Source organism: Gymnoscopelus microlampas (assembly GCF_963454915.1).
Source record: "Gymnoscopelus microlampas genome assembly, chromosome: 2".
Classification (NCBI taxonomy): Eukaryota; Metazoa; Chordata; class Actinopteri; order Myctophiformes; family Myctophidae; genus Gymnoscopelus; species Gymnoscopelus microlampas.
In genome coordinates, this window is record NC_139939.1 from 3,471,818 (window position 1) to 3,499,317 (window position 27,500).

The window sequence follows — 27,500 nt, forward strand, 5'->3', positions numbered from 1 at the left end:
CGACTGCAATCATGGGGTTTGTGCGGGGGCCTGTGCGGGGGCCTGTGCATCACGTCGTCGGGCGGGGTCAGGCCACAGGACCTCGTCGACATCGCAGGCTATGTTCTAAACTGGCCTATATAGGTGTTGTCACATCAGTGGCAGGTGTCTTCAATTTTGAGTCACCGTGTTTAAGCAATGACACCTGTGCCTTCGTTGTGTTCAACTTTTGATGACTGAGTCTACCATTTTGCATCATGTGAGCAAAATTAGTTCAGTGAATGAGAATGTGTTCATATTGTTGTGCAACGTGTGTTTTAGCAAGTGCGAAAGTGTTTAGACTAAGTGCAAATGTGTTTAGAGTTCTGCAACGTGTGTTTTGGCAAATGCCAATGTGTTCAGAGTTTTGTGAAATCGGAGATTGAGGTGAAATGTGTTTATAGTTAAGCCAACTGGGGGCCTGGTTTATTAAATGTGTTTAGGCAACTGGTCATTGTGCTCAGAGATCTAGAAATTGTGCTTTAGCAATCGAGAAAAACTGTAAGCCCTGACAGGCCTCAACAGTGACGTCACCACAAGCCTCATGGCCTGGAGCAGTGGGACCCGGCTCTGTGGGTTCCGTTCATATACCTTCCAACTCCAAGCTGAGAAGAACTCCTCAATTGGATTTAGGAAAGGCGAATAAGGTGGAAGGTATAGAACGGAAAAATGTGGGTGGTCCTGGAACCACTCACGCACTGCACCAGCCCGGTGGAAACTGACGTTGTCCCATATGACAACATAGTCAATCCTCTGTTGGTCATCGATGTGGTCTGGTAGTACTAACATGTGATGCAGGCCATCCAGGAAGGCAATGAGAAGGGCAGTGTTGTAAGCCCCTAGATGGGCATGACTATGTAGGATTCCATGATGATTCATGGCAGCACACATGGTGATGTTGCCACCACGCTGGCCGGGGACCCCAACAATGGCCCGCTGGCCAATGATATTTCGGCCCCGGCGCCTCCTCTTATATTCATATAGCTCATTTGCTATGTCATGCTCCTGGATCCGCTGAAACAGACAACATGAGAATGCAAGTTACAGTATGGACACAGAGAGGTCAACACAGTGGGCTACAGTGAGACATTGTAGAAAAGGAAAAATATTGGAATTGTACAATACATGCGTGTATCAGTGCTGAATGTATGGGACTTACAAGCACAAACTCTCGCCACAAATCCTTGACACGGTCTGTGTTGCGCTCGAATGGGACCCTGTAGACTTGCTTCATCCTAAAAGCATTCCTGTGAAGGATACGGTCCACTGTAGACAGGCTCACAGTCGGGATGTTTCCGAATACAGCCTGGTCAGCCACAATCCTAGTTTGAATTTGTTTCAATGTTATGGCATTGTTCTCAAGAACCATATTCACTATGGTAGTCTCCTGGGCGGCTGTGAAAGTCCTTGTTCTTCCTCCTCTGTGAGGTTCTCTTTCAGTCCTGCAAAAAAATAATACAGTAATACTGTGAGTACACGGTATTCTATTGCTATGCAGTATTACAGAAAGTACACAAGACAAATAGATTTATAGTACCTGTTCTCCAACCTAAACGTCCTGATGATGGCAGCAACAGTGAAGCGGCTCAGATTTGGTTGGACCCTCATGCCAGCCTCCCTCATGGTCAAACCATGATTGATTACATGGTCCACCACAGTGGCCCGAATCTCATTGGAGATGACCGTTCTCCTTCTTCTTACTCCTCCTCCTCCTCCTCCTTCTTCCCCTTGTCCTCCTCCTCCTCCACCTCCTCTCCCTCCTCCTCCTCCTCCTTCCCCTTGTCCTCCTCTACCTCCTCCTCCTCCTCCTCCTCCTCCAGCTCCTCTTCCTCTCCCTCCTCCTCCTCCTTCTTCTTCTCCTTGTCCTCCTCCTCCACCTCCTCTTCCTCTCCCTCCTCCTCCTCTAACTCCTCTTCCTCTACCTCCTCCTCCTCTAACTCCTCTACCTCCTCCTCCTCTACCACCACCTCCTCTTCCTCCACCTGCTCTTCCTCTCCCTCCTCCTCCTCCTCCTCTACCTCCTCTTCCTCCACCTCCTCTCCCCCCTCCTCCTCCTCCTCCTCCTCCTTCTTCCCCTTGTTCTCCTCTCCCTCTTCCTCCTCCTCTCACTCTTACCCCTCTCCTTCTCTGGATGTCGATTACTTATTTTTTTTTCCATTGTGCACCAAACAAAACAGAGGCTCAAGGCCCTTTTATGCTGCAGTCCTGATTTCAAATTGCTCACCAGACTTGAATGTTTAGAGATTTGACTATTTGTGTGTTATAGATTGATGCTTTGAGATGTTGCGTGAGAAGTGTGTGCAACAACTGAACATTGTGTGTAGTGTTTGGACAACAAGGTGATAATGTAATTGACATCAGAGTGTAAAGAAGGAAAGTCAGAGTCTATTGCAGATAAGGGAGTGTGAAGTAGTGCCAAATTGGGTCGAGCGATTAGTACATGAAGTTAAGGTTGTGAAAATTGTGCCGAATTTGCGATTTTTGTGTGTTAACAATTGTGAAAAACGGTAACGTTGATGAACACACACTGGGTTGCGTAACCATGGCCGTCACTGCCGCAGGGGTGGACCAGGACGTCATCTTGCAGCTGTTGACGTCCCGCAGTAACGACCAGAGACAGCAGATCAGCGTGGCCTACAAGACCCTGCATGGACAAGTAGGACCACACACACACACACACACACACACACACACACACACACACACACAGACACACACACAGACACACACACACACACACACACACACACACACACGCACACACGCACGCACGCACGCACGCACGCACACACACACACACACACACACACACACACACACACACACACACACACACACACACACACACACACACACACACACGCACACACACACACACACACACACGCATGCACAGTCGCGCACACACACAAACACACACACACACACACACACACACACACACACACACACACACACACACACACACAGAGCAAACATGCAGTTCAAACTTCCTCTCTCTCTCTCTCTCTCTCTCTCTCTCTCTCCTGCCCGACCGAAGTGGTCAGGCAGGAGAGAGAGAGAGAGAGAGAGAGAGAGAGAGAGAGAGAGAGAGAGAGAGAGAGAGAGAGAGAGAGAGAGAGAGAGAGAGATTTGAATGAATACAATTAATAACAAACAATGAGACGATGATAACAGTGATATTCAGCATTTAGCTAGTTTGTTTAGCCAGGTGTCCCCCACAAAACAGCTTTAGTTTCAGGTGATTTAAACATACTTATTTTTTTTTTTAAATGTCTGCTGAGTATCTTTTCTCCACCTTTTGGAGTTATCCTGGAAGCTGTTTCGGTATTAAAGCTGTAATATAAAATGTGAAATATACTCAATAACTTTATCTAAAGGACACTGCTCTCTCTCTTTTTCTCTCTCTCTCTCAGGATCTGATTGATGACCTGAAGTCTGAGTTGTGGGGGACGTTCGAGACCCTCGTCGTTGCACTGATGACCCCACCTCTCGAATATGACGTCACCTTACTCCGTGACGCCATTACGGTACTGTGGTTGTAGGCAGTGGTGGAAAGTAACTAAGTACATGTACTTAAGTACTGGATTTAAGTACAATTTTTAGGTATTTGTACTTGAGTATTTCCAATTTCCAATACTTTTACTTCTACTCCACTATATCTCAGAGGCAAAGATTATACTTTTACTCCACTACAATTATTCGACAACTTTAGTTACTAGTTACTTTGTGTTAATGTGTGGATTCTTATTACAAACACAAATTTCCCACTTCAGCCCCTATATACATTTCGGCCATTTGAAAATAGCAGATCTACAAGCTCACAATGTGTCGCGATGCGACACATTGTGAGCTTGTAGGTCAGCTATTTTCAAAAACATTCTTTATACATTTTATTAATTTGAAAACTTTTGAAACACCACTGTCAGATCGTCAGAGTCATACCAAAAGAAGAGAGAGAGAGAGAGAGAGAGAGAGAGAGAGAGAGAGGGGGGGGGGGGGGGGGTGAATAGTGCATTTTTGGGTATGTTAGGGTAAAGCAAGGCAGTGTGTACATTATGGAGTGACTGTGATCACATGCTGTTCCTCCTGTGACCTGCAGGGGGCAATTGGGGGACGGCTGCAGGTCATCTTGACAGATGAGAAGATTCTGGTGGAGATCTTGGCCTCCAGAACAGCAGCGCAGGTCAAAGACATCGTGGCTGCCTACACACAGGGTAACACACACACACACACACACACACGCACACGCGCGCACACACACACACACACACACACACACACACACACACACACACACACACACACACACACACACACACACACACACACACACACGCGCGCGCGCATACACATACATCATCATCGGCGGTCACTCATAGTCAAGTATGGCTGTCCTCCCTCTTGGTCCTTGTGGGTCTTCAGGTGGGCATAGAGGCCGATTCTGGACCCGATTATTCTTGTGCAGTGTGGACAGGAGAATGTAGTGGTGGTGGGTTTGGGTTGGAGCTGTTTGGTGGTTGCTCTCTGTGACAAGCACAGACTCCTGAGTCTGTGCTTGTCTTGTGCAGCATGGCGGAGGTCATCATTATATAGTGCAGCACCCTCAAGGACAAGGTTTCTCCAGGTCGCCCTATCTGTTGCCATGTCTTCCCAAGCTTTTAGGTCTATGTGGCACTTCTTTAGATTTGTTTTTAAGTTATCTTTGTACCTCTTCTTTTGGCCTCCAGGGGCCCGTTTCCCTTTAACAAGCTGGGAATAAAGGACTTGTTTTGGGAGGCGAGAGTCAGGCATGCGGATAACATGGCCAGTCCATCTGAGCTGGTTTTGGGCAATGGTGGCGGTGATGGTGGGAATGTCAGCCTCCTCAAGGACGCTGGTGTTGGTGCACCGATCCTCCCAGCTAATCCTGAGGATCTTTCGGAGGCATCTCTGATGGTATGCCTCAAGTGCCTTTAGGTGCCTGCTGTATGTGGTCCAGGCTTCTGATCCATACAGGAGAGTGGGGAGCACCACAGCTTTATAGACCAAGATTTTGGTCTTTGCTTTGGTCTTTGCTTGGAGTTCTCAAAGACTCTCTTCCTTAGCCTTGAGAAAGCCCCACTGGCACAGCTGAGGCGGTGGTGTATTTCATCGTCAATGACAGCTTTTTATGAGAGGAGGCTGCCAAGGTATGGGAAGTGGTCCACATTTTCCAGTCTGATGTTGTCAATGGAGATGTTTGGGGGTAGGACAGGCGTACTGCTGTTTGGTGGTGGTTGGTGGAGGATTTGGGTCTTTTTTATGTTGATGGCTAGACCAAGCTGTTTGTATGCTTTTGCAAAGGCTGATAGGATACCCTGTAGGTCCTCTTCCAAGAGGGCTACAAGGGCGTTGTCGTCCGCATACTCCATGATCGGTTATGGTGGTGGTTAGACCTTTAGCCCTGAAACGGTTGATCTTGAGGAGTTGGCCGTCAGTTCTGTACATGATGTTGAGTCCCTGGGGCAGATGCTGGCTTGTGAGATGTGGGATAGCAGCAACAAAGATGGAGAATAGCGCTGGAGCGATGACACATCCCTGTTTGACTCCTGTGTCAACCCGGAAGGGTTCAGTTTCGTCTCCACTGCCACTGAGTACTGTGGCTGACATATTGTCATGCAGCAGTCTCAGTACCCGCATGTATTTTTCTGGGCAGCCAATCTTTGCCAGCACCAGCCAGAGGGCCTGACGGTTCACTGAGTCGAAGGCTTTGGTGAGGTCTATGAACAGGGGTGCACATAAGTGGTGCGCAGGTGCGCATGCGCACCCAAAATAAAAAAATGCGCACCACATCAGACGACGCGAGGCGCTTTTGCGTACCAACAGCTGGGACAGGAATTTCCAAGCGTTTATTTTTTAGCAAAACTAAAAAATAAAAGCCTGGAGATCGAGGCTAGGAATTTACTTCCTGAAGCCACTCACACAGTCACGCTAAAGCACCCGTCGGCCCCATGTACAGCCATTAGGCGCAGGGGTGGAGGACGCATGCTGCACGTGATTGTATGAGTGTTGCCTCGCGTCGCCTCGCATCGCCTCGCTGCGTGCACGCAGCCAGCAGCGGCTGTTAGAGGCACTCGTCACCGATGATGAACGTGAACGTGAAAATATGCCGGGAACGTCCCAATCTGGCAGATAAAATCAGCGCAGCGAAACGGGACGGGACCATGCGCACCAAGTCACATCTCCAGGTGCTCTTCTGAGTACTAGACCTAAAAAGTTATGTGCACCCCTGTCTATGAAGGCCATGTATAGTGGTAGATTTTGTTCCCGGCATTTTTCTTGCAGTTGGCGAGTGGTGAAAATCATGTCGGTAGTGCCTCTGTTTGGGCGAAATCCACTCTGAGACTCAGGAAGGATGCTTTCTGACAGGGGGGTGAGTCTGTTGAAGGTCTATCACTGGCTTGGTTGTCCGTGAGGGTCCGCACATTCCAGGCTCCGATACGTACTTGTTTTTTGTGTTTTTGACCGCGTAATGGTGATCCCTCTGGATGCGGTATTCCAGACAGGATTTTTGTGAGGCAGACTATGTTTGGGGTACCTTTTCTAACCCCCTCCCCTACTGGGGTGAGCAGAGTGGACCCTGAATAGGGCTGCTCAGTCATGGGTGCAGCTGCCGAGAAGCTCTTTCTGCCTCAGTCCAAGAACTTAACGACTGAATCAAACACCCACCGCCTGTGTGCCAGTTTATGACTAGGAACTCCGAGACTTCACTGTCTTGTCCCTGTTACCACTTCCTGAACGCCACAGGACCTTTTCTGTGTCCAGAATGTGAAATGGGTAGGTTCCCTTCAGGAGGACGCCTGCGCGTTTTAACGTGGGGAAACTGATGCGCCTGCAGCCACCACACGGTCCTTGGCAGAAAGAGGCCTGAATCCAATGGCATGGAATCCATGACGACTGGAGACCTCCCTCTGTTGCAGCCTTCATCCACCTTCAGTGCCGTTGTGACTTACATCATCCTCCGCCACTTCCGCCGTTGAGGTCTTTGGATCGCACCTCGTCTGGAACCTCCCCCTCGACCTTACCGCCATGGGTGACCCTACCGGGAGCTAAAGCTCCCAACGGCATCACTCTTAGGTTCATTGGAACACACAAGGTTCTCCACCACGGCAAGGTGGCGATCCATGGAGAACACACACACACACACACACACACACACACACACACACACACACACACACGCACGCACGCACGCACGCACGCACGCACGCGCGCGCGCACACACATGCACGTACACACACATTCCTGCTATATGCTTATTGATCCATGTGTTCTAATCAATTCCTGGAGATCAAATGCCCATATTGTAACAACGAGGTTTGGTCCCGGAGCAACAGTTTATAAATAACACCTTTGTCTGTATAAGAATACGGAAAGGTGTATCACGTTCACACGCACACACACGCATGTGCACGCACACACACACACACACACACACACACACACACACACACACACACACACACACACACACACACACACACACACACACACACACACACACAGTCACACACACACACACACACACACACACACGCACACACACACACACCGTAATTTGCTCTCCCACGCGTGAGCAAATGTATCGTTTAGTTCTGAATAGAAAGTTGCAAATGTCGGCCTAAACTAAAAGCCTGTTTTTTGTGTGTGCGTGTGTGTGTGTGTGCGTGTGTGCGTGTGCGTGTGTGCGTGTGCGTGTGTGTGTGTGTGTGTGTGTGTGTGTGTGTGTGTGTGTGCGCCTGCCTCAGAGTATGATGACGACCTGGAGGAGGACATTTCTGGAGGCACCTCAGGTGACTTCAAGAGACTGCTGGTCATTCTGCTTCAAGTGAGTCTCCTCTCCTCTCCTCTCCTCTCCTCTCCTCTCCTCTCCTCTCCTCTCTTCTCCTCTCACAGTAATCTTCTATCTGTCCTCAGGCCAGCAGGCAGCAGGAAGGAAACATAACGGCTGACGCTCAGGTGAGTGAGATGCCATCTGGTTTACAGCTCTATTTACTTTCTTGAGCATTGAGCTGTGTCAGAGGCTCATGCCATCTCCCTCATAGCCCTGTCCAACCAGCAGGGGGGGCTAGTGCAGTGCCAAGGACATGATAGCCACCCCAGCTTCCTAATGCACCTGCAAACATTGAAAATAACTAATCAGCGGCTGCTAGGGGGCGGGATCTTGGCGAAACCGGATGTGACGCCATCGAGAAGCGCTTATTGCGTTGTAGTTCTTTCACAATTCACAATTCATCATGGTTGAACAGTACACAAAATAACTACTGCTGGCGCAGCTACTATACGTCATGTAGACACTACAGTCAATTTGATTGGTTGGAGTTGGCACGCCCAGACGGTGATAGACAGACGGTCCCATCCAATAGGCTCTATGCACAGCAGCCATATTTTCACTTCCTTCACAGGTCTTACCAATGATAGTAATGAAGGCTCTGTTCCATTTCGTGTAGCACAGTGACTCTCAGATTTTTCAATTTCAACGACCCCTTATAACTCTGAGAGTGTACAAATGTGTACACTCTCAGAGTCAGTTACACACCCGTAAGGGACCATTTGGAAACCCCTTAAGGAACCATGAGGGTCCCTGGACCCAAAATTTGAGTGTTTCCAGTGAGCCAACATGTATATTATCAGCACCCTGACTCTGTTTGACCAGAATGGAACGGAGCCTTCATTAGTATCATTGGTAACACCTGTGAATGTCTTCACAATATGGCTGCTGTGCATAGAGCCTATCACCTGCCAAGTAGCTTGAAAAAACAGACCGCCGCCTTGCAGTGTTTCAGCTACCGAGGTCCCCGATGGAAGTAGGATGCGGAAACAAATGTGTGAAGCAAGCTTCTTCCAGCTGGCGGAGTCAGGTTAGACGCAATCTGGGAATCCATTGCCAAATAAAAAAGGAAAAACAGCGCCCTCTGCTGTTTCTTACTATTTTACTTAGCTCTGGGGGGAAGAAAATGTAGCACCCGTGCGCAAGGAAACCGGGGTTTTGGTCTGCCTTCAGCCTTTCACTTCCGGTGGTGCGACTATGTTTTCATTCCCACTAACAATCTTTCTACACGGAACACTAACACCACTTCTCACAGAGAACATGGTGTTAGTGATTATAAGCCCACTTGTTTCTATGATGAAAGAGCAAGTTAAAATCTGAATATCTTTCCGTGGTTTTGTCTGCTCCGCGGACGCTATTGTTAAAGTAGTTTCGGTTTATTTCTGGAGGGGAAGGATCGGTACACACGTAAATCCCGGCCACTACATTTGATTGGGTAAAGCGCGGCCTGCTTCCTGATCTGAAGGCACGCCCACTTGTAGGCCAGTGCGTACGCGATATGACGAACCCCCCCGACAGATTCAAGCGAAGAGCAGAATCTGTTCTTGAGAGATTAAGTTAGACGAGACCCAGCATGATTCCATACTGACATCTCGGGCTGTGGTCTCAAACCATTCCAAATTTAAACCAATATATATTTTTAGGAGAAAGGTAGAGTCAGATCCTAGGAACTGACATAAAAAGTGTTCGCAGCATGTTCTTTTATGCAGGTGTGTGTACAGTAAGTGTGTCTCTGTGCTTTCAGACTCTGTTCAAGGCAGGGGAGGAGGAGAAGTATGGTACTGATGAAGCAGAGTTCATCAAAATCCTGGGTAACCGGAGCCCCGAACATCTGAGGAAAGGTGTGTGTGCGTGCGTGTGTGTGTGAGTCCCTGCACGCTCATGAGAGAGCGAAACTGACACGTCACCGCCATGCGGGGGCATGCTCTCCATTGTAAGCCTATAGACCAATTATTTGTTTACCAACAGTCAGTGGTGGAAAAAGTACTCAAATGTTTTACTTAAGTAAAAGTATCAATACTGCAATGTAGAAGTACTCTGTTACAAGTAAAAGTCCCAAATTCAAAATTTACTTGAGTAAAAGTACAAAAGTATTGGGATAACATTGTACTTACAGTACAAAAAGTAAGAGTACAAAAAAAAAGAAAATAGCCGATCTACAAGCTCACAACACGACGAAGATCGTCTATTTTCTTTTTTTTTTTGTAGATCGGCTATTTTTAAATAGCCTAGGTATAAAATAGGGCTAACGTGGTTAATGTATGTTTTCTAATGTAATAATTTATATCTGCAAAGTAACTAGTAACTAAAGTTTCAAATAATTGTAGTGGAGTAAAAGTACAATATTTGCCTCTGAGATGTAGTGGAGTAGAAGTAAAAGTACTGAAAATTGGAAATACTCCAGTAAAGTAAAATACCTAAAAAATGTACTTAAGTATAGTACCTGAGTAAATGTACTTAGTTACTTTATACCACTGCCAACATTGAGACTGGACGCATATGTGATTGTTTCATGCAATCAATTCCCAACATATTGTTTCGGGGTTTTGCTGGTTTCAGTTCATTCAGCCTCCTCTTGTGTGTTGGCTAGTGAGGCGCGTCTTAACGAGACATGACAGAATGGGGTTCATTTGGTGCCGGCCTGCGTGTGTATACTGATTCTTATCAGTGTGACGTTGTCTGTTAAGGGGTCTATGCTATTAGACTTAAAGTTATACAGTGCAGATTTCAAAAAAATGATTTTTAGCTTTAGTTACCGTGAGCTGTGTTTTCTTTTTCAGATTTTTTTTTTTCGTTCTTCAAATCATACAATCTCTTAAAATCAGCGTGAGTTTCCTTTTTGTTATTAGCGCGGTAGTTCCTGGCCAAATAGGAAACCGGTGCATTTCCGCTTCCATTTTCCGGCCAGATGACGTCATTTTCGTGGGGAAGTCATGCTCGACAACGTTCAATAGAAAATATATAAATAAAAGGCTTTCGGGGGTGAAATTCATGGAGTGGGTGTTGTGAAACATTTGCCACTCACAAAAGATATACAATTTAACTTTAGTTTTATTGAAAAAGTTACCTAGCATTACTTGTTCTCTTTTGACAGCACTGTCCAATATTCTTCCCGATTATATTTCTGACAACCTGGAAATATTCTGAGCATTTATTTAATGTTTTTATTTATTTAACGTAAACAATGTTACAAAACAAATCTCTTGTTCTCAACAAACAATTATCGAAACATTATCAATTCAGTAAGAAAATGCTCCGAATATTTCCAGGTTGTTGGACATATAATAGAAAAAGATAGCATTAGGTTACAATGGGTAGCATGACCCAAAAAAGGGTCGGTGCCGGTCTGTATGATGGCTGAATGTACCTCATGGGAACAATGTTAATTTTTATGGTGTGTGTGTGCGTGTGTGTGTGTGTGTGTGTGTGTGTGTGTGTGTGTGTGTGCGTGTGTGTGTGTGTGTGTGTGTGTGTGTGTGTGTGTGTGTGGGTGCGCGCGCGTGTGTGCGTGTGTTTGTCTATGTGTGTGTGTGTGTGCGCACGTGCGTGTGTGTGTGTGTGTGTGTGTGTGTGTGTGTGTGTGTGTGTGTGTGTGTGTGTGTGTGTGTGTGTGTGTTTTTACTTTTTTCAGTGTTTGATGCATACAAGAAGCTGTCAGGTGTTGAGATGGAGGAGAGCATTAAGCGAGAGACATCTGGACACCTGAAAGACCTTCTACTGGCCGTGGGTATGGAACACACGCACGCACGCACGCACGCACGCACGCGCGTGCACGTGCACGTGCACGTGCACACACACACACACACACACACACACACACACACACACACACACACACACACACACACATTACATTACATTACATTTCATTACAGTCATTTAGCAGACGCTTTTATCCAAAGCGACTTACAATAAGTGTATTCAACATAGGTAGGGAACGAAAACTACTAACCACCAGAAGTCTTAAGTGCATTTCCTGCAAAAAACAAGCAACCAAGAGTATACCTAGCGCTAAGGTAAAAGTGCAATATATCAGCTACCTACTTTCTTAAACAGATGAGACAAAATAGCAAAATCAAATGAGCACGAGCTCAGACAAATAAGTGTATCGACTAAACAATATCCAATAAAACAATACAAAACTAAAACAAGAGTTCGTACAACTAGTTAACAACAAGTAGGCCAGGCAAAGAGGAAGGGTAGTGTTTCCTGAAGAGGTGGGTTTTCAGCCTGCGGCACACACACACATACACACACACACACACACACACACACACACACACACACACACACACACACACACACACACACACACACACACACACACGCACACACACGCACACACAAGCACACACACAGCTTGTCACTCGTAAAAATTGTGTTTTGCTTCTCCCTCACAGTGAAGTGTGCTAGGAGTGTTCCTGCCTATTTCGCTGAGACTCTGTATTATGCCATGAAGGTAGGTATACAACTACTATTTGAATATGTCAAACCCAGATCAACATTAAACTGTATTACATCTACTATAATGTTCATCACACATTCTGTTGCCTTCACAACCCTGGCTCATAGGCAGTGGTGGAAAAAGTACTCAAATGTTTTACTTAAGTAAAAGTATCAATACTGCAATGTAGAAGTAGCTACTCTGTAAAAGTAACATTTACTTGAGTAAAAGTACAACAGTATTGGTATCAAAATGTACTTAGTACCAAAAGTAAAAAATACTAAAATGTTTGAAAATAGCAGATCTACAAGCTCACAACGATGCGACACGTTGTGAGCTTGTAGATCAGCTATTTTCAAATTGCCTTTAGTTGTAAAATATGGCTAAAGTGGTTAATGTATGTTTATAATTATGTAATATATATTATCTGCAAAGTAACTAGTAACTACAGTTTTCAAATAATTGTAGTGGAGTACGATATTTGCCTCTAAGATGTAGTAGAAGTAAAAGTAGACAATTAGAAATACAACCTGTAAAGTAAAAGTACCTCAAACTTGTACTTAAGTTACTTTACACCAATGGTTGTTACACAGTGTTTATGTTTATGTCAGTACAAAAACTAACACACAGTGATTGTGCGTGACTCTGATCAACATTGTGTGTGTGTGTGTGTGTGTGTGTGTGTGTGTGTGTGTGTGTGTGTGTGTGTGTGTGTGTGTGTGTGTGTGTGTGTGTGTGTGTGTGAGTGTGTGTGTGTGTGTGTGTGTGTGTGTGTGTGTGTGTGTGTGTGTGTGTGTGTGTGTGTGTGTGTGTGTGTGTCTCAGGGTGTGGGTACTGATGACCAGACCCTCATCAGGGTGATGGTGTCTCGTAGTGAGGTGGACATGCTGGACATCAGGACCGAGTTCAGGAAGATGTTTGCCTGCTCCCTGCATTCCATGATCATGGTATGATCACGCACGCAAGCACACACACACACACACACACACACACACACACACACACACACACACACACACACACACACACACACACACACACACACACACACACACACACACACACACACACACACACACACACTCACTCACTCACACACTATGTTGTTATTAGCCAACATTTGGCTACTCAATGGTAGGGTAAGTGATCTTTTTTGTTTAGGTTACACAGGTTAAAGGTTAAAGTACTATATTCTGATAGTAATCATTGCTACAGAGCGTTTGTTCGGTCACAGGGGTCTCTCCAGCTCTTTAGGTGACACAATGTATGCCAATCAGGAGAGAGCACTGAAAATTCATTTTCTGTTTAATAAAGAGCTGGAGAGACAGTATTGACTGTGAAAAATCCACCTAATTTAAAAATAAATGGTGATGTCGCTTCATCGCCATGTGATGTTCACCTTTCTGTGTGCATGTACTCATGACACGAACGAACGGCAGTTTAATGTGGTGATGCCTCGTTCATACACTTTGATGCTTTTAATCACAATGAAAAAATATAGCTGCAAGCAGCAATAATACGGGGCCAGTGAATAGAGAGAGAGAGAGACATGGAAACAGAATAGATTGATGAGAGAGAGAGATGGAAACATAATGGTTTGATTGGACATCTCAACCTACTGCCATTAACAGGATTCGAACTCTCAACCTTCAGACTAATAGGCTGCAACACTACCTATAGTGCTATAGCTTTGTCCAGGCTGATATTGTCTGTTGAAGATCATAAACTCTTGCCTTCTTTCATGAACCAAGCCCCTGTTTCACTAACACTAAGATCACTCGTTCACAAACCATTTACCAATGAAGAAATTGTACATCTCCTCAGAACCAAAACTAGTGAAAGTAGCCGATCTACAAGCTCACAAACCATGAAAAGTTGTGAGATTGTAGATCAGCTATTTTCAGATAAAGTATGTCATACGTTGAAAAAACATCCTCTCAAATAAGCATTTCAGGTTATCTTTACCATTTGCACATGTACAGTCATGTTGTTTGCAATTCAACTTAAATTAAGTCTGCATCAAGTGAGGCTTGAACTGGCGACCTTGAGATTGTGAGGCATTCAGTTAAGGGAGACGCCATTGGCCCAACAGACAAGTTACTGTGAAAAAGGAGATCACACAGATGATACAGTTTCACGCAAATAGCTGAAAAATCCTGGGTTTAAGTGTTTTTCAAACTGCTCAAAATTGCGGACAATTTAAGGGCGGAGCTTAATGGTCAAATCGATACGTGTGTTCCTCATGAGTCAAGGCCCATGTGTAAGCAAGTTTCGTAGGCAGAAGCCAATGACTGTTTTACATATAATTCAAAATGGTGGGCGATCTAAAGGTCAGAGGTCAAAAGTCAGACCACAAAAGTTGTTGGGCATGAAGAGACGCATGTGTGTATCGAAGTTTCATGGTTGTAGGTCAAACAGGGCATGAGTTGTACCTGTTCAAAGTTGGCACTTTCAATTGAGTGCTATAGCGCCACCCTTTGACGAATGAGTGTGAGAATTATTTCTTGGTAGTTTTTCATGAGCATCTAACATATGGCCGAGTTTCGTAAAAAGCGTATGCACGGTTAAGCCAGAACTGGCAAAAACAAGTATTTTTCAAACTGCTCAAAATTGCGGAAAATCTAAGGGCGGAGCTTAATGGTCAAATCGATACGTGTGTTCCTCATGAGTCAAGGCCCATGTGTAAGCAAGTTTCACGACTTTCGGCCAAACGAGGCATGACTTATGCCTGTTTAAAGTCTGCCTTTTCAAAAAATTGCTATAGCGCCCCCTTTTGGCCAATTGGAGTAAGATTGGTTTCAGTGATATTTGGAATGACCCTGTACATTTCTGCAAAGTTTCAAAGAAATGTGAGTCTGCATGTATGTTTTAGGCACAGATGAATAATTTTCATAAAACTGTAATAGTTAAAATCTATCTCCTCCTGGGATTTTTGAGCAATCTGCACGAAATGTTTAACACTTGAACTTTGGACCACTGCCTACAAAAATTTCAAACGGATTTTCCAGAAGTGAAAAAATGCAGAAGTTAGGAGCCAATGACTGTTTTTCATATAATTCAAAATGGTGGGAGATCTAAAGGTCAGAGGTCAAAAGTCAGGGGTGAAAGTTGTTCAGCATGAGGACACGCATATGTGTATCCAAGTTTCATGGCTGTAGGTCAAACAGGGCATGAGTTGTACCTGTTCAAAGTTGCCATTTTCAATTGAGTGCTATAGCGCCACCTTTGGACGAAAGATTGTGAGAATTATTTCTTGATCGTTTTTCATGACCATCTACCATATGGCCGAGTTTCGTAAAAAGCGACTGCACGGTTCAGCCAGAACTGCGAAAAGTGGCAGAAAAAACAGAATACTGCCAATAACAAAACAGGTCCAGAGCTGAGCTCTGGCCCCGTAATGATTACAGAATGTCGCTTTACCTCCTCGCGTTAACGCGTCCATGGCAGGCAAAGAGTTAAGGGGGAAAAAAAGCATTTCGTTTTTAACTTATCGGCTGCTATAATATGTTTGTGTGAATCTGTGTGTGTGTGTGTGTGTGTGTGTGTGTGTGTGTGTGTGTGTGTGTGTGTGTGTGTGTGTGTGTGTGTGTGTGTGTGTGTGTGTGTGTGTGTGTGTGTGTGTGTGTGTGTGTGTTTGTGTGTGTGTGTGTGTGATTGTGTGTGTTACAGGGAGACAGCTCTGGTGACTACCGTAAGGCCTTGCTCCTGCTCTGTGGCGGTGAGGATGCGTAACCACGGCAACCAAGATCAACAGTGACCACACCTGAAGCGCCTCTTTCTCTCAGTGGCCCTTTGGGGCTGTCAAACACTCACTTGAGTTATGCTGTGAGCCAATAGAAAGTCTTGAATCATTGTAGCAAAGCTTGGCTGTGAACCAGAGATGGTTCAGAGGGCAATTTAACTATCATTCCAATTAAAGCCATTCCAAAGGTAGCTAATATTGTTTTCATAGCCACGTTTTGAAGCAGCTTTGAGTCACACTATTAATATGACTAATAATATGTAATTCATTTTTAATACAAACATGATTGTGCATTGTATGCATTTTGTATGACAAAACTAGTACAGAGCAATAAATAATATACGTGTTCAAATGAACTCAAATGTGTCAATATTGTCTCCTTAGACTTGTTTCGCCCCGTTTTATCCACTAGGGGTGAATATGTGTGTGTCCACTGAGGCTTTTTCCTGGCTGAAAATGCCAATGCACTCGCCTAAAAACATCCCGAGTTGAACATTTTTCATCTCAAGCTTCAAGCAGCTTCAAGCAGATATACACGCCACACCAATTACATTAAACTGTTTGTTTGTGGTGCAGAAAAACACATCATTATCATGAATATCACAAGTTCAGTTGGGCATTGAAATTCTTGGCTCTGCTCTCTTCCACTCACATTTTACCTCCCCTCCTTTCTGTCTCTGATTTTTATCGTTGCGTTTTTTTCGTGTATGGCGCATGATTAAAACGCATCGGATTTGGTGTGCAATGCTGTCTCACTTTCCCGGGAAAATAACCATAGTCACCGCCCCCTATTATTATCTAAATTGTATGGCACATACATACACTGAATAATGTCTGACACTTTCACAGATCATAGACTCGGCGTTGCCTGTGTATATTTATTTGTACAATCAATCCATAAACTTGTCATTCCCGGCCGCCTTCTCGTGATACACGGCCCGGTGGTTGGGAAACCTCAGTCTGACCTAGGCTACCCCATCCTTTGATAGGCTCTATGCACAGCAGCCAGATTGTGAAGACATTCACAGGTGTTAGCAATGATACTAATGAAGGCTCTGTTCCATTCTGGTTCCTTGAGGGGGTTCCAAATGTCCCCTTACGGGTGTGTAACTCTGAGAGTTATGGGGTCGTGGAAACCACTGTGCTACACTAAATGGAACCGAGCCTTCATTAGTATCATTGGTAACTATGCTGTGCATAGTTCAATAAAAGGAGTCTCCCATGTCTCTCCAGCTCTTTATTAAACAGAAAATGCATTTTCAGTTATTTCTTTTCAATATCCTGTTTACTAAAGAGCTTGAGAGACCCCTGTGACCGAACAAACACTCTGTAGCAATGATTACTATCAGAATATAGTACTTTAACCTTTTTAACAAGATAACGTTTGTATCAGTTTAAATGTGATAAGTGTTCCAGTTCCAATTGTGTCTGCTATGTTTTGTGTAGTTTCATCACTTCAAATTGTACTTGTTTATTATGTAGGATACCTGTGTGAGTTATCTCTCCTGATTGATTTTCTGTTCACATTTTCTTTTTTGACACAAAATCCAATGTGACCATTTTTGTTAAATGGTCATCATGGTTCACCAGGCGCCTGGATGGCTTTGTTCAATATGTTCACTGATATCTGACCAGGTGGACAGCATGTGATGCTGCTAAGGCATGTGTTTATCTGTGTGTGTGTGTGTGTGTGTGTGTGTGTGTGTGTGTGTGTGTGTGTGTGTGTGTGTGTGTGTGTGTGTGTGTGTGTGTGTGCGTGCGCACGCGGACTGTGCGTGTGGGTTTTACTATGTATGTATGTAAAAGGTAGATAAATATATGTAAATAGGTATGTAAAAGTATCAATAATGCAATAGAAACACTGTTACAAGTTAAAGTCCGGTAATCAAAATGTAAGAGTACGCTAAAGTAAAGAGTAAAAAAGAGTAAAAGTACAAAAGTATTGGCATCAAATTATACCTAAAAGGATTCCTGATGAATTAGCCGTGTAATTATGCCTTAATACATTCAAATTGCCTGTTACGGATAAGAGTGCTAGGAGTAGAGTATAGGGATCTGTGTGTTATGTGTTTATGTTATAGGTGTGCGCGCGCCCGTCTTGTCCTCGTCCTCGTTCTTCGTCTGATCCTATGCAGATTCGGGAAGCGACTCCTTCTCCAGGATTGGTGGGGAGCGCTTCAGGCTCAAGCTCTGCACTCTGCAACAACGCGCCTCTATTGGCGCATACTACTCCACGGCTCCGCGTCACCAACCCTCCGCTCTTCAAAAGCCATTCAATGTCTCCATTCTGGGCCGCTGTCAGTCCAGAGACACTCCATGTGCGACAGTCTAGTGACAGCGTGCCCAACGGAGTAGTTTAGCTACAGCCTTACCATACAGAGCATTGTATCCAGTCTAAATCCTATTGTAAACCTTTGCTGCTTAAGTAAGTGCGTCATGTGAGAGATGATACAGGGCAGGTAGTATTGTAGGTATTTATTAGTATTCCACTGTTTAGCACCAGGTAGAGGGCAGGATCCATTCACTTTGTATTTATGTTTGTTAAGTAAGAATAGGGTAGTCAGCTAGTTAGGTTTTCTTTATTATTGGTTATTACTAAGTTAGGAAGTAAGAGTTGGGGGTTATTCAAGTGTTTAGGAAAGCGACCTTTTGTTTGCTGTTTGTTTCTTTGCTTTGGTTCCTGTCCGCGCCCTGTTCACTCGACAGCACTGGTAGCACTGTTATTTCATTACCTTTTACACTTGATTGTATGCCATTCTAAGATTACTGTGAATAAAAGCTTAAGTTTGGCTTGAACCATCTTGCCTTTGTTGCGTTCCTACTCCCCTAGACCCGGTGGATCGTAACATAATGGGGGCTCGTCAGCTTTATTGAACCTGAGCTGTTAATTTAAGTTTTTTTTCTCCTCAAAGTAAGTAATCAAGTGGCATACGGTTGTGTAAATTGTTTGACTAGGACTATAGGATTAGAGGGATGGCTCCATTTAATCTTGAGAAGTTTATTGAAAATCCATCATTTGATGCAATTGATGATTGTCGCAAAGAGGATTTGCACAATATAGCCTTTCACTTCAAGATCACGGTGTCCAAGTCGGCATGTAAAGATGAGCTTAAAACTCTAGTGGTGGCTGGGTTGGTGGAGATGGATATTCTGGTTGTGTTACCTGTGGTGCCTGACGAAGCTAATGCGGTAAAAGAGCTCAATGTGCATGGTGGCATAGGTGCCCCAGCGGACAAAGCAGAGGCACGGCCACAAGCAGGTGGGGGTGGTGATCCTCCCTCCCTGCCCGATCCAGATGGGTCTAAAGATGACGTGAACGTCCGTATTGCACAGATCAAAGTTGATTCTTATGAAAAAGTGCAAATGCGGCAAGCACAGCTCGAGCACCAGCTAAAAATAAGAAAGCTGGAAATAGAGGCAGACACTGCCTTGCGCATAAAGGAGCTTGAGGTGGGTTCTCTGAGAGGGTCCCAACCTAAGTCAGGTACATCTTCTATGAGTATTCCTTCCGCTTTTCCATCTACCCTGGATGTTTCTAAGCATGTTGCGTTGGTGCCTGCTTTCCGTGAGACTGAGGTGGATTGCTATTTTAGTGCATTTGAGCGCATTGCCTCTGCACTTAAATGGCCCAAAGAGGTCTGGGCATTGTTACTTCAATGCAAAATTCAAGGCAAAGCTCGAGATGTGGTGTCAGCTCTCCCTCTAGATGATAGTCTGAATTATGACTCTGTTAAGGCAGCTATTCTGAAAGCATACGAGTTGGTGCCTGAGGCCTATAGGCAGAAGTTTAGGAACCACAAGAAATCTAACCAAACATTTGTTGAGTTTGGCCGAGAGAAAGGCCTTCTCTTTGATAAATGGTGCACCGCCTGTAAGGTTAATGATTTTGATGCTCTGCGGGAGTTAATTCTACTTGAAGAGTTCAAGAAAAGTATTCCCGAGCGCATTGTGGTGTACCTTAATGAACAGAAGGTGGAGTCACTTTCTAAGGCGTCAACTCTAGCAGATGAGTTTGTTCTCACGCACAAGACTGTGTTCTCGTCATCTCAGAGTGAGAAAACTTATACTCCTCGATTCAATTCTACGGCTAATAATAATACTTCCAAGTCACCACCTCCGCGTAAGGATGACCGGCAGTGTTATTATTGTCACAAATCTGGACATGTCATTGCAAATTGTTTGCAGTTAAAACGTGGGGGACAACAGCAGCAGTCTTCTCAAGGTGCAGGGCAGCCACAAGGCATGGGGTTGATTAAAACGGAGCCTGGTTCCATGAAGATGTGTGAGAATCCTGATGCATGTTTTGCACCGTTCACCTTTGATGGGTTTGTGTCGCTGACAGGGGAAGCTAATGATCAGCAGCCAGTGCGCATTTTATGCGACACAGGGGGTTCACAATCTATCATTCTGGCTGGTGTGTTGCCACTTACTGATCAAACCTCATGTGGCTACAGCACTGTGCTACGTGGCATAGAAATGGGGTATGTCCCAAGAGCATTACACCAGGTACATGTGAATTCTAAATTGATCACTGGGTTTTTTCCTGTTGCCGTCTGCCCTGAGTTGCCCATACAAGGGATCTCATTCTTAATGGGCAATGATATTGCGGGTGGGAAGGTGGTTCCACCACTTGAGGTAATGGATTCTCCTAACTATGTGCCTGATGGCTTGATTGAATCTCGCCCCACTGTGTTCCCAGCGTGCGTAATTACGCGTGCACAAGCACGAAAAGTAGGAGATGTTGTTGATTTGTCAGATTCTGTTCTTGGACCAATTTTCAGAGAGGAAAATGTGGGGAATAAATCTGATGTTGCTTTAAGTAGCACTGTGAAAAAAGAGGACAAAGTACCGTGCACACCGGTTCCCGAAACTGGTGATGTTCCCAAGTTGCCGATTACCCGAAAGTCTCTGTCAGCCGCTCAAAAGGGTGATCCGAGCCTAAGGAAGTGTTTCAGTGAGGTGATGACGTCTGACGCCGTTAAGAATGAACAGGTAGGCTATTTCCTTGATCAGGATATTTTGATGCGTAAATGGACATCACTTTCTACTGTAGGGTTAGAATGGAGCGCTGTATTCCAAATTGTTGTACCTACAGCCTTCCGTCAGCAGGTGTTATCAGTCGCCCATGAGAGTAAGTGGGCTGGTCATTTAGGTGTCACCAAAACGTACAACCTCCTCCTGAAACATTTCTTTTGGCCCGGAATGAAATCTGATGTTGCAAAGTTTTGTCAAAGTTGCCACACGTGTCAACTGGTAGGGAAGCCTAATCAGGTTATCCCTCCTGCCCCCCTTTATCCAATACCTGTGGTAGGTGAACCATTCGAGAGGGTGATTGTCGACTGTGTTGGCCCGCTGCCTAGAACATCCTCTGGTAACCAATATTTACTCACTATCATGTGTGCAGCTACCCGGTTTCCAGAGGCTATTCCGTTGCGCACCATCACAGCTAAAGCCGTTATCAAGGCGTTGCACAAGTTTTTTGCCATCTTTGGCTTGCCGAAATTTTTGCAAACGCATCAAGGAACCAATTTTCAGTCCAGGCTGTTTAATCAGGTTTTAAAATCCCTCAGTATTACGCACAAGGTCTCCAGCGCGTACCATCCAGAGAGCCAGGGGGCCCTGGAACGGTGGCACCAAACGCTGAAGTCCATGTTGCGTAAATACAGTTTGGAAACTGGGCGAAATTGGGATGAGGGGATACCATTTGTATTGTTTGCGGCACGCGATGCGGTACAGGAGTCATTGGGGTTCAGCCCAGCTGAGCTTGTGTTTGGCCATACTATTCGGGGTCCTCTCAAAGTTCTAAAAGAACAATTCATGTCTGCTAGTCCAGATTCGGGGAAAAATGTACTGGACTATGTTAGTCAGTTCAGAGAGCGTTTTCATCAGGCTTGCTCATTTGCAAAGGATGCGCTCTCTGAGTCTCAAATTCGAATGAAGCGTCGGTATGACCGAGCGTCGGTCTCGCGACTTTTTCAACCGGGGGATAAGGTTTTGGTATTGTTGCCTATCCTCGGTTCGGCACTTTCGGCTCGTTTTGAAGGGCCATACGAGGTCCTTGAGAAGCTCAGTGACACGGATTATGTCATAAGCACTCCTGAGAGGAGGCGCAAATCTAGAGTGTGTCACGTTAACATGATAAAATGCTATCATTCCAGGGGTCACTCCAGTGCTGTTCCTACTAAACCTGTTTGCTCTGTTGTGTCAGCATTGATTGTGCCTGATACACCTACTGGATCTGACGGTGATGATGGGCTGGTATTACGCCCTACTCTGCAGCAGAGTGCGCGTCTGCCCAATTCTGAGATGGTAAGAGCGTTGCCTTCTCACCTCACTCATCTGCCTGACGCGCAGCGTAATGATGTGGTTAATTTGGTTAATGGTTTTCCAGCGTTATTTGGTGATATTCCCACCCAAACAACGGTGTTAAAACATGACATAGAGGTCACCCAAACCAAACCCATTAAGCAGCACGCATATCGTGCCAACCCGGTTAAACGGGCCCTGATGAAAAGTGAAGCTGAATATTTGTTAAAGCATGGTTTAGCGGAACACAGCACAAGTGCCTGGAGCTCCCCTTGTCTGGTCGAATTGAAATCGGATGGTTCACCTAGGTTCATCACTGACTATAGGAAGGTGAACAATGTAACTGTGCCTGATTCATATCCCTTGCCACGTATGGAAGATTGCATTGACAATCTGGGTAGCGCTTCCTACGTGAGCAAGCTGGATATGTTGAAAGGTTACTGGCAAGTGCCATTATCACAGCGTGCTTCTGAGATCTCAGCATTTGTAACACCTGACTATTTCTTGCAATACACTGTTATGGCTTTTGGTATGCGCAATGCGCCAGCCACGTTCCAGCGGCTCATAAACATTGTATTAGCGGGCATACCAAACTGTAATGCCTATCTAGATGATGTCATTGTGTACTCTTCGACTTGGGCAGACCACATGCAAACGTTAGAGCGGGTGTTTCAGCGTTTATCTCAGGCGTCTTTAACTTTGAATCTTGCCAAATGCGAGTTTGGAAAAGCCACGGTCACATACCTCGGAAAACAAGTGGGGCAAGGCCAAGTCCGCCCACTAGAGGCCAAGGTCGCTGCTATAAAGGAATATCCTGTTCCTCTTACGCGCCGCGCTCTCCGTAGATTTCTAGGACTCGCCGGGTATTATCGTGGTTTTTGTAGAAATTTTTCTACGGTCGTGTATTCTCTCACTACCTTGCTTAGTCCCAAATCAGATTTTGTGTGGAATTTTAATTGTCAGCATGCATTTGAGAGTGTCAAATCACTCATGTGCAATGCCCCTGTGCTCGCTGCTCCAAATTTCGATCGGCCCTTTAAACTAGAAGTAGATGCGAGTGCTGTCGGGGCTGGAGCAGTCCTTATCCAAGAGGATTTCGACGGAGTGGACCATCCTGTGTGCTATTTTTCACGCAAGTTTAATAAGCACCAGGTTAGGTATTCGACTATTGAGAAGGAAGCTTTAGCGTTGCTGTGGTCTCTCCAATTTTTTGAGGTGTATGTGGGGTGCAGTTCTCTACCCGTGACTGTATTCACAGACCATAATCCTCTGGTTTTCTTGTCACGCATGTACAATCACAATCAGAGACTCATGAGATGGGCTTTGATAGTTCAGGAGTACAATTTGGAGATTAAGCACAAAAAGGGGAAAGAAAATGTATTGGCTGATGCCCTATCCAGAGTGTGGGGCGGTTAAGTGGGTAGTGTTGGAATAGGTTAGTATTGTAAATATTATATATATTTTTTTTTTTGTGTTTTGATGTAACATATAAAACAAACAGAGTGGTTTGTTTCTTAAGGGTGGGGGTGTTACGGATAAGAGTGCTAGGAGTAGAGTATAGGGATCTGTGTGTTATGTGTTTATGTTATAGGTGTGCGCGCGCCCGTCTTGTCCTCGTCCTCGTTCTTCGTCTGATCCTATGCAGATTCGGGAAGCGACTCCTTCTCCAGGATTGGTGGGGAGCGCTTCAGGCTCAAGCTCTGCACTCTGCAACAACGCGCCTCTATTGGCGCATACTACTCCACGGCTCCGCGTCACCAACCCTCCGCTCTTCAAAAGCCATTCAATGTCTCCATTCTGGGCCGCTGTCAGTCCAGAGACACTCCATGTGCGACAGTCTAGTGACAGCGTGCCCAACGGAGTAGTTTAGCTACAGCCTTACCATACAGAGCATTGTATCCAGTCTAAATCCTATTGTAAACCTTTGCTGCTTAAGTAAGTGCGTCATGTGAGAGATGATACAGGGCAGGTAGTATTGTAGGTATTTATTAGTATTCCACTGTTTAGCACCAGGTAGAGGGCAGGATCCATTCACTTTGTATTTATGTTTGTTAAGTAAGAATAGGGTAGTCAGCTAGTTAGGTTTTCTTTATTATTGGTTATTACTAAGTTAGGAAGTAAGAGTTGGGGGTTATTCAAGTGTTTAGGAAAGCGACCTTTTGTTTGCTGTTTGTTTCTTTGCTTTGGTTCCTGTCCGCGCCCTGTTCACTCGACAGCACTGGTAGCACTGTTATTTCATTACCTTTTACACTTGATTGTATGCCATTCTAAGATTACTGTGAATAAAAGCTTAAGTTTGGCTTGAACCATCTTGCCTTTGTTGCGTTCCTACTCCCCTAGACCCGGTGGGTCGTAACATTGCCCTAACTAAAATTGAAAATTAAAGACATCTTACATGTTTTAGTTATAGAGTGCAATTACAATTTACAATTTACAATTTAGGCATTTAGCAATCCAAAGCGATCTACAGTAAGCAAGGTAAACACAAGGTAATACATCAAATGCATAGAAATAGTAATCTAGGATCATAGGTCAACCAAGAACCTGTCATCAGTCTAACAGTAGAATATCCAATAATATGTACATTGAAACTATACAAACTATAGGACACCAGGTCTACAAATTAACCTGGTACTGTATCTGTCTACATAACATACTTTCTAAATGACATTTTAGCCTCTGCATAAGCCTGCAGGGTCGTCGATGCTAGGGCAAGTGATACGGGCTCAGATGGAGTCTGAAGAGGTCAGTCTTCAGATTACGATCGAAGATGGGGAGTTTGTTCCACATTTTGTTAGCCAGAAGGGGGAAGATTCTAGGACATGTGGAGCGTTGTCCAGGGGTTTTAGAGAAGGGAGAAGAGTCTAGGACGTGTGCAGCGTTGTCCAGGGTGTTTTAGAGAAGGGAGAAGAGTCTAGGACGTGTGCAGCGTTGTCCAGGGTGTTTTAGAGAAGGGAGAAGATTCTAGGACGTGTGGAGCGTTGTCCAGGATGTTTTAGAGAAGGGAGAAGATTCTAGGACATGTGGAGCGTTGTCCAGGCTGTTTTAGGAAAGGGAGAAGAGTCTAGGACGAGTGGAGCGTTGTCCAGGCTGTTTTATAGAAGGGAGAAGAGTCTAGGACTTGTGGAGCGTTGTCCAGGGTGTTTTAGAGAAGGGAGAAGATTCTAGGACGTGTGGAGCGATGTCCAGGGTGTTTTAGAGAAGGGAGAACAGTCTAGGACGTGTGCAGCGTTGTCCCGGGTGTTTTAGAGAAGGGAGAAGATTCTAGGACGCGTGGAGCGTTGTCCAGGGTGTTTTAGAGAAGGGAGAAGAGTCTAGGACGCGTGGAGCGTTGTCCAGGGTGTTTTATAGAAGGGAGAAGAGTCTAGGACTTGTGGAGCGATGTCCAGTCTGTTTTTGGGAAGGGAGAAGAGTCTAGGATGCGTGGAGCGTTGTCCAGGCTGTTTTAGGGAAGGGAGAAGAGTCTAGGACGTGTGTAGCGTTGTCCAGGGTGTTTTAGAGAAGAGTCTGGGACGTGTGTAGCGTTGTCCAGGGTGTTTTAGAGAAGGGAGAAGAGTCTAGGACGTGTGTAGCGTTGTCCAGGGTGCTTTAGAGAAGAGTCTGGGACGTGTGGAGCGTTGTCCAGGGTGTTTTAGAGAAGAGTCTAGGACGTGTGGAGCCTTATCCAGGGTGTTTTAGAGAAGGGAGAAGATTCTAGGACGTGTGGAGCGTTGTCCAGGGTGTTTTAGAGAAGGGAGAAGAGTCTAGGACGTGTGGAGCGTTGTCCAGGGTGTTTTAGAGAAGAGTCTAGGACGTGTGGAGCGTTGTCCAGGGTGTTTTAGAGAAGGGAGAAGATTCTAGGACGTGTGGAGCGATGTCCAGGGTGTTTTAGAGAAGGGAGAAGAGTCTCCCTTCTCTAAAAGCGTTGTCCAGGGTGTTTTAGGGAAGGTTCAGACAGCTTCCCTGTATTAGCTCATCTGAGTGAGCAGGAGGGGCTGTCGGGCTGGATCAGACGTTGAAGATATTGGGGTGCCATACCTTTGGTTGCTTTGTAGGCCAACATCAGTGTGTTGTACTCTGTGCGGGGGGGAAGCAACTGGGAGCCAATTATACAATATTATAATGTATTAAGGCATATGAGGCTTATAAGCCAAATATCCATTTTAAAGTACCAAAAGTAAATGTAGTCATTATGCAGAATGTCCCTTTTCACAAGTTATCATGTCTTAAAATGTAGAAAAAAATATTTCAAAATGGCAGATCTACACGCTCACAATGTGAGATGGGGAGCTCACAACGCGTCGCCATGTGACACGTTGTGAGTTTGTAGATCGGCTATTGTCAAACAGCCAAAGTTTCGATAGTGCTGAAGTGGTTAATGTATGTTTTGTCCAAATCAACTAAGGTTTTAAAATAATTGTCGTAAAACTCCAGTTTCTCCAGTAAAGTAAAAAGTACCTCAAAATTGTACTTAAGTACAGTACTTGGGTACATGTACTTTCCACCACTGTGCCTCTGTTGCCGATGTTGGCACCTACGTTTGCCTGCGTTTGGCTAGAGGGCCTATAAGTGTCTCCATAGATAGAGCCTGTCACTGATGAATATATCAATGATGAGTTAATCAGCAGAGTTTGAACTGTGACAACAAGACACATCTGGAGAGAGATCTGAAGATTACGACACACAGAGAACGTCTGCTGCTCTTTGCAGTTTGACCGCCTACACTGCAAAAACATCCTCCTCTTAAGGTCTGAAGCTTGACCAGCTGAAACACAGTGTTCTTTCTTCTCCTCTGAAGCGCTACATGTTGGAGAAGATGAAGAGATGCGTCGTGTCCACGTTGTTGCTGACCGCTGTGGTCTGCCTGGCCACAGTGACAGCAAAGCAACACAGCAACACAACAACTACGACCAACCCTGCCAACCCTGTCAAGGAGTTTGTGGATAAGGTAAATAATGTGAAAGGGAATCAACAACTGAATATTAGCCATCTGAATTTCGAGGCAGTTGGTGTGATAGCCGAGGTAATGTTGTTGCATAATATCCTATATTATTGTTTTGAAGTGTCTTGAATTATTATCTAATGCGCGATTATTGGATTGTTTTTCATGAATGCAGTTTTCTTCTAAAACAGATCAGAGATTTGTGTAATGTAACTGC

General features: G+C 45.1%; 1 protein-coding gene across 1 annotated transcript in view; it reads left to right on the forward strand.

Annotated features, from left to right (window-relative positions):
* Positions 1-27,500, forward strand: part of LOC311035513 (annexin A5-like) — a gene marked incomplete at its 5' end in the record, with an annotated part of 41,840 nt that overhangs the window by 3,735 nt on the left and 10,605 nt on the right. Inside the window, 8 exons of the mRNA XM_084043774.1 lie at positions 2,580-2,674; positions 3,435-3,548; positions 4,121-4,235; positions 7,788-7,867; positions 7,957-7,998; positions 9,615-9,711; positions 11,502-11,597; positions 12,271-12,329. Of these exons, the coding sequence (XP_083899900.1) occupies positions 2,580-2,674; positions 3,435-3,548; positions 4,121-4,235; positions 7,788-7,867; positions 7,957-7,998; positions 9,615-9,711; positions 11,502-11,597; positions 12,271-12,329 (698 nt within the window). The remainder of the gene's footprint in view (positions 1-2,579; positions 2,675-3,434; positions 3,549-4,120; positions 4,236-7,787; positions 7,868-7,956; positions 7,999-9,614; positions 9,712-11,501; positions 11,598-12,270; positions 12,330-27,500) is intronic.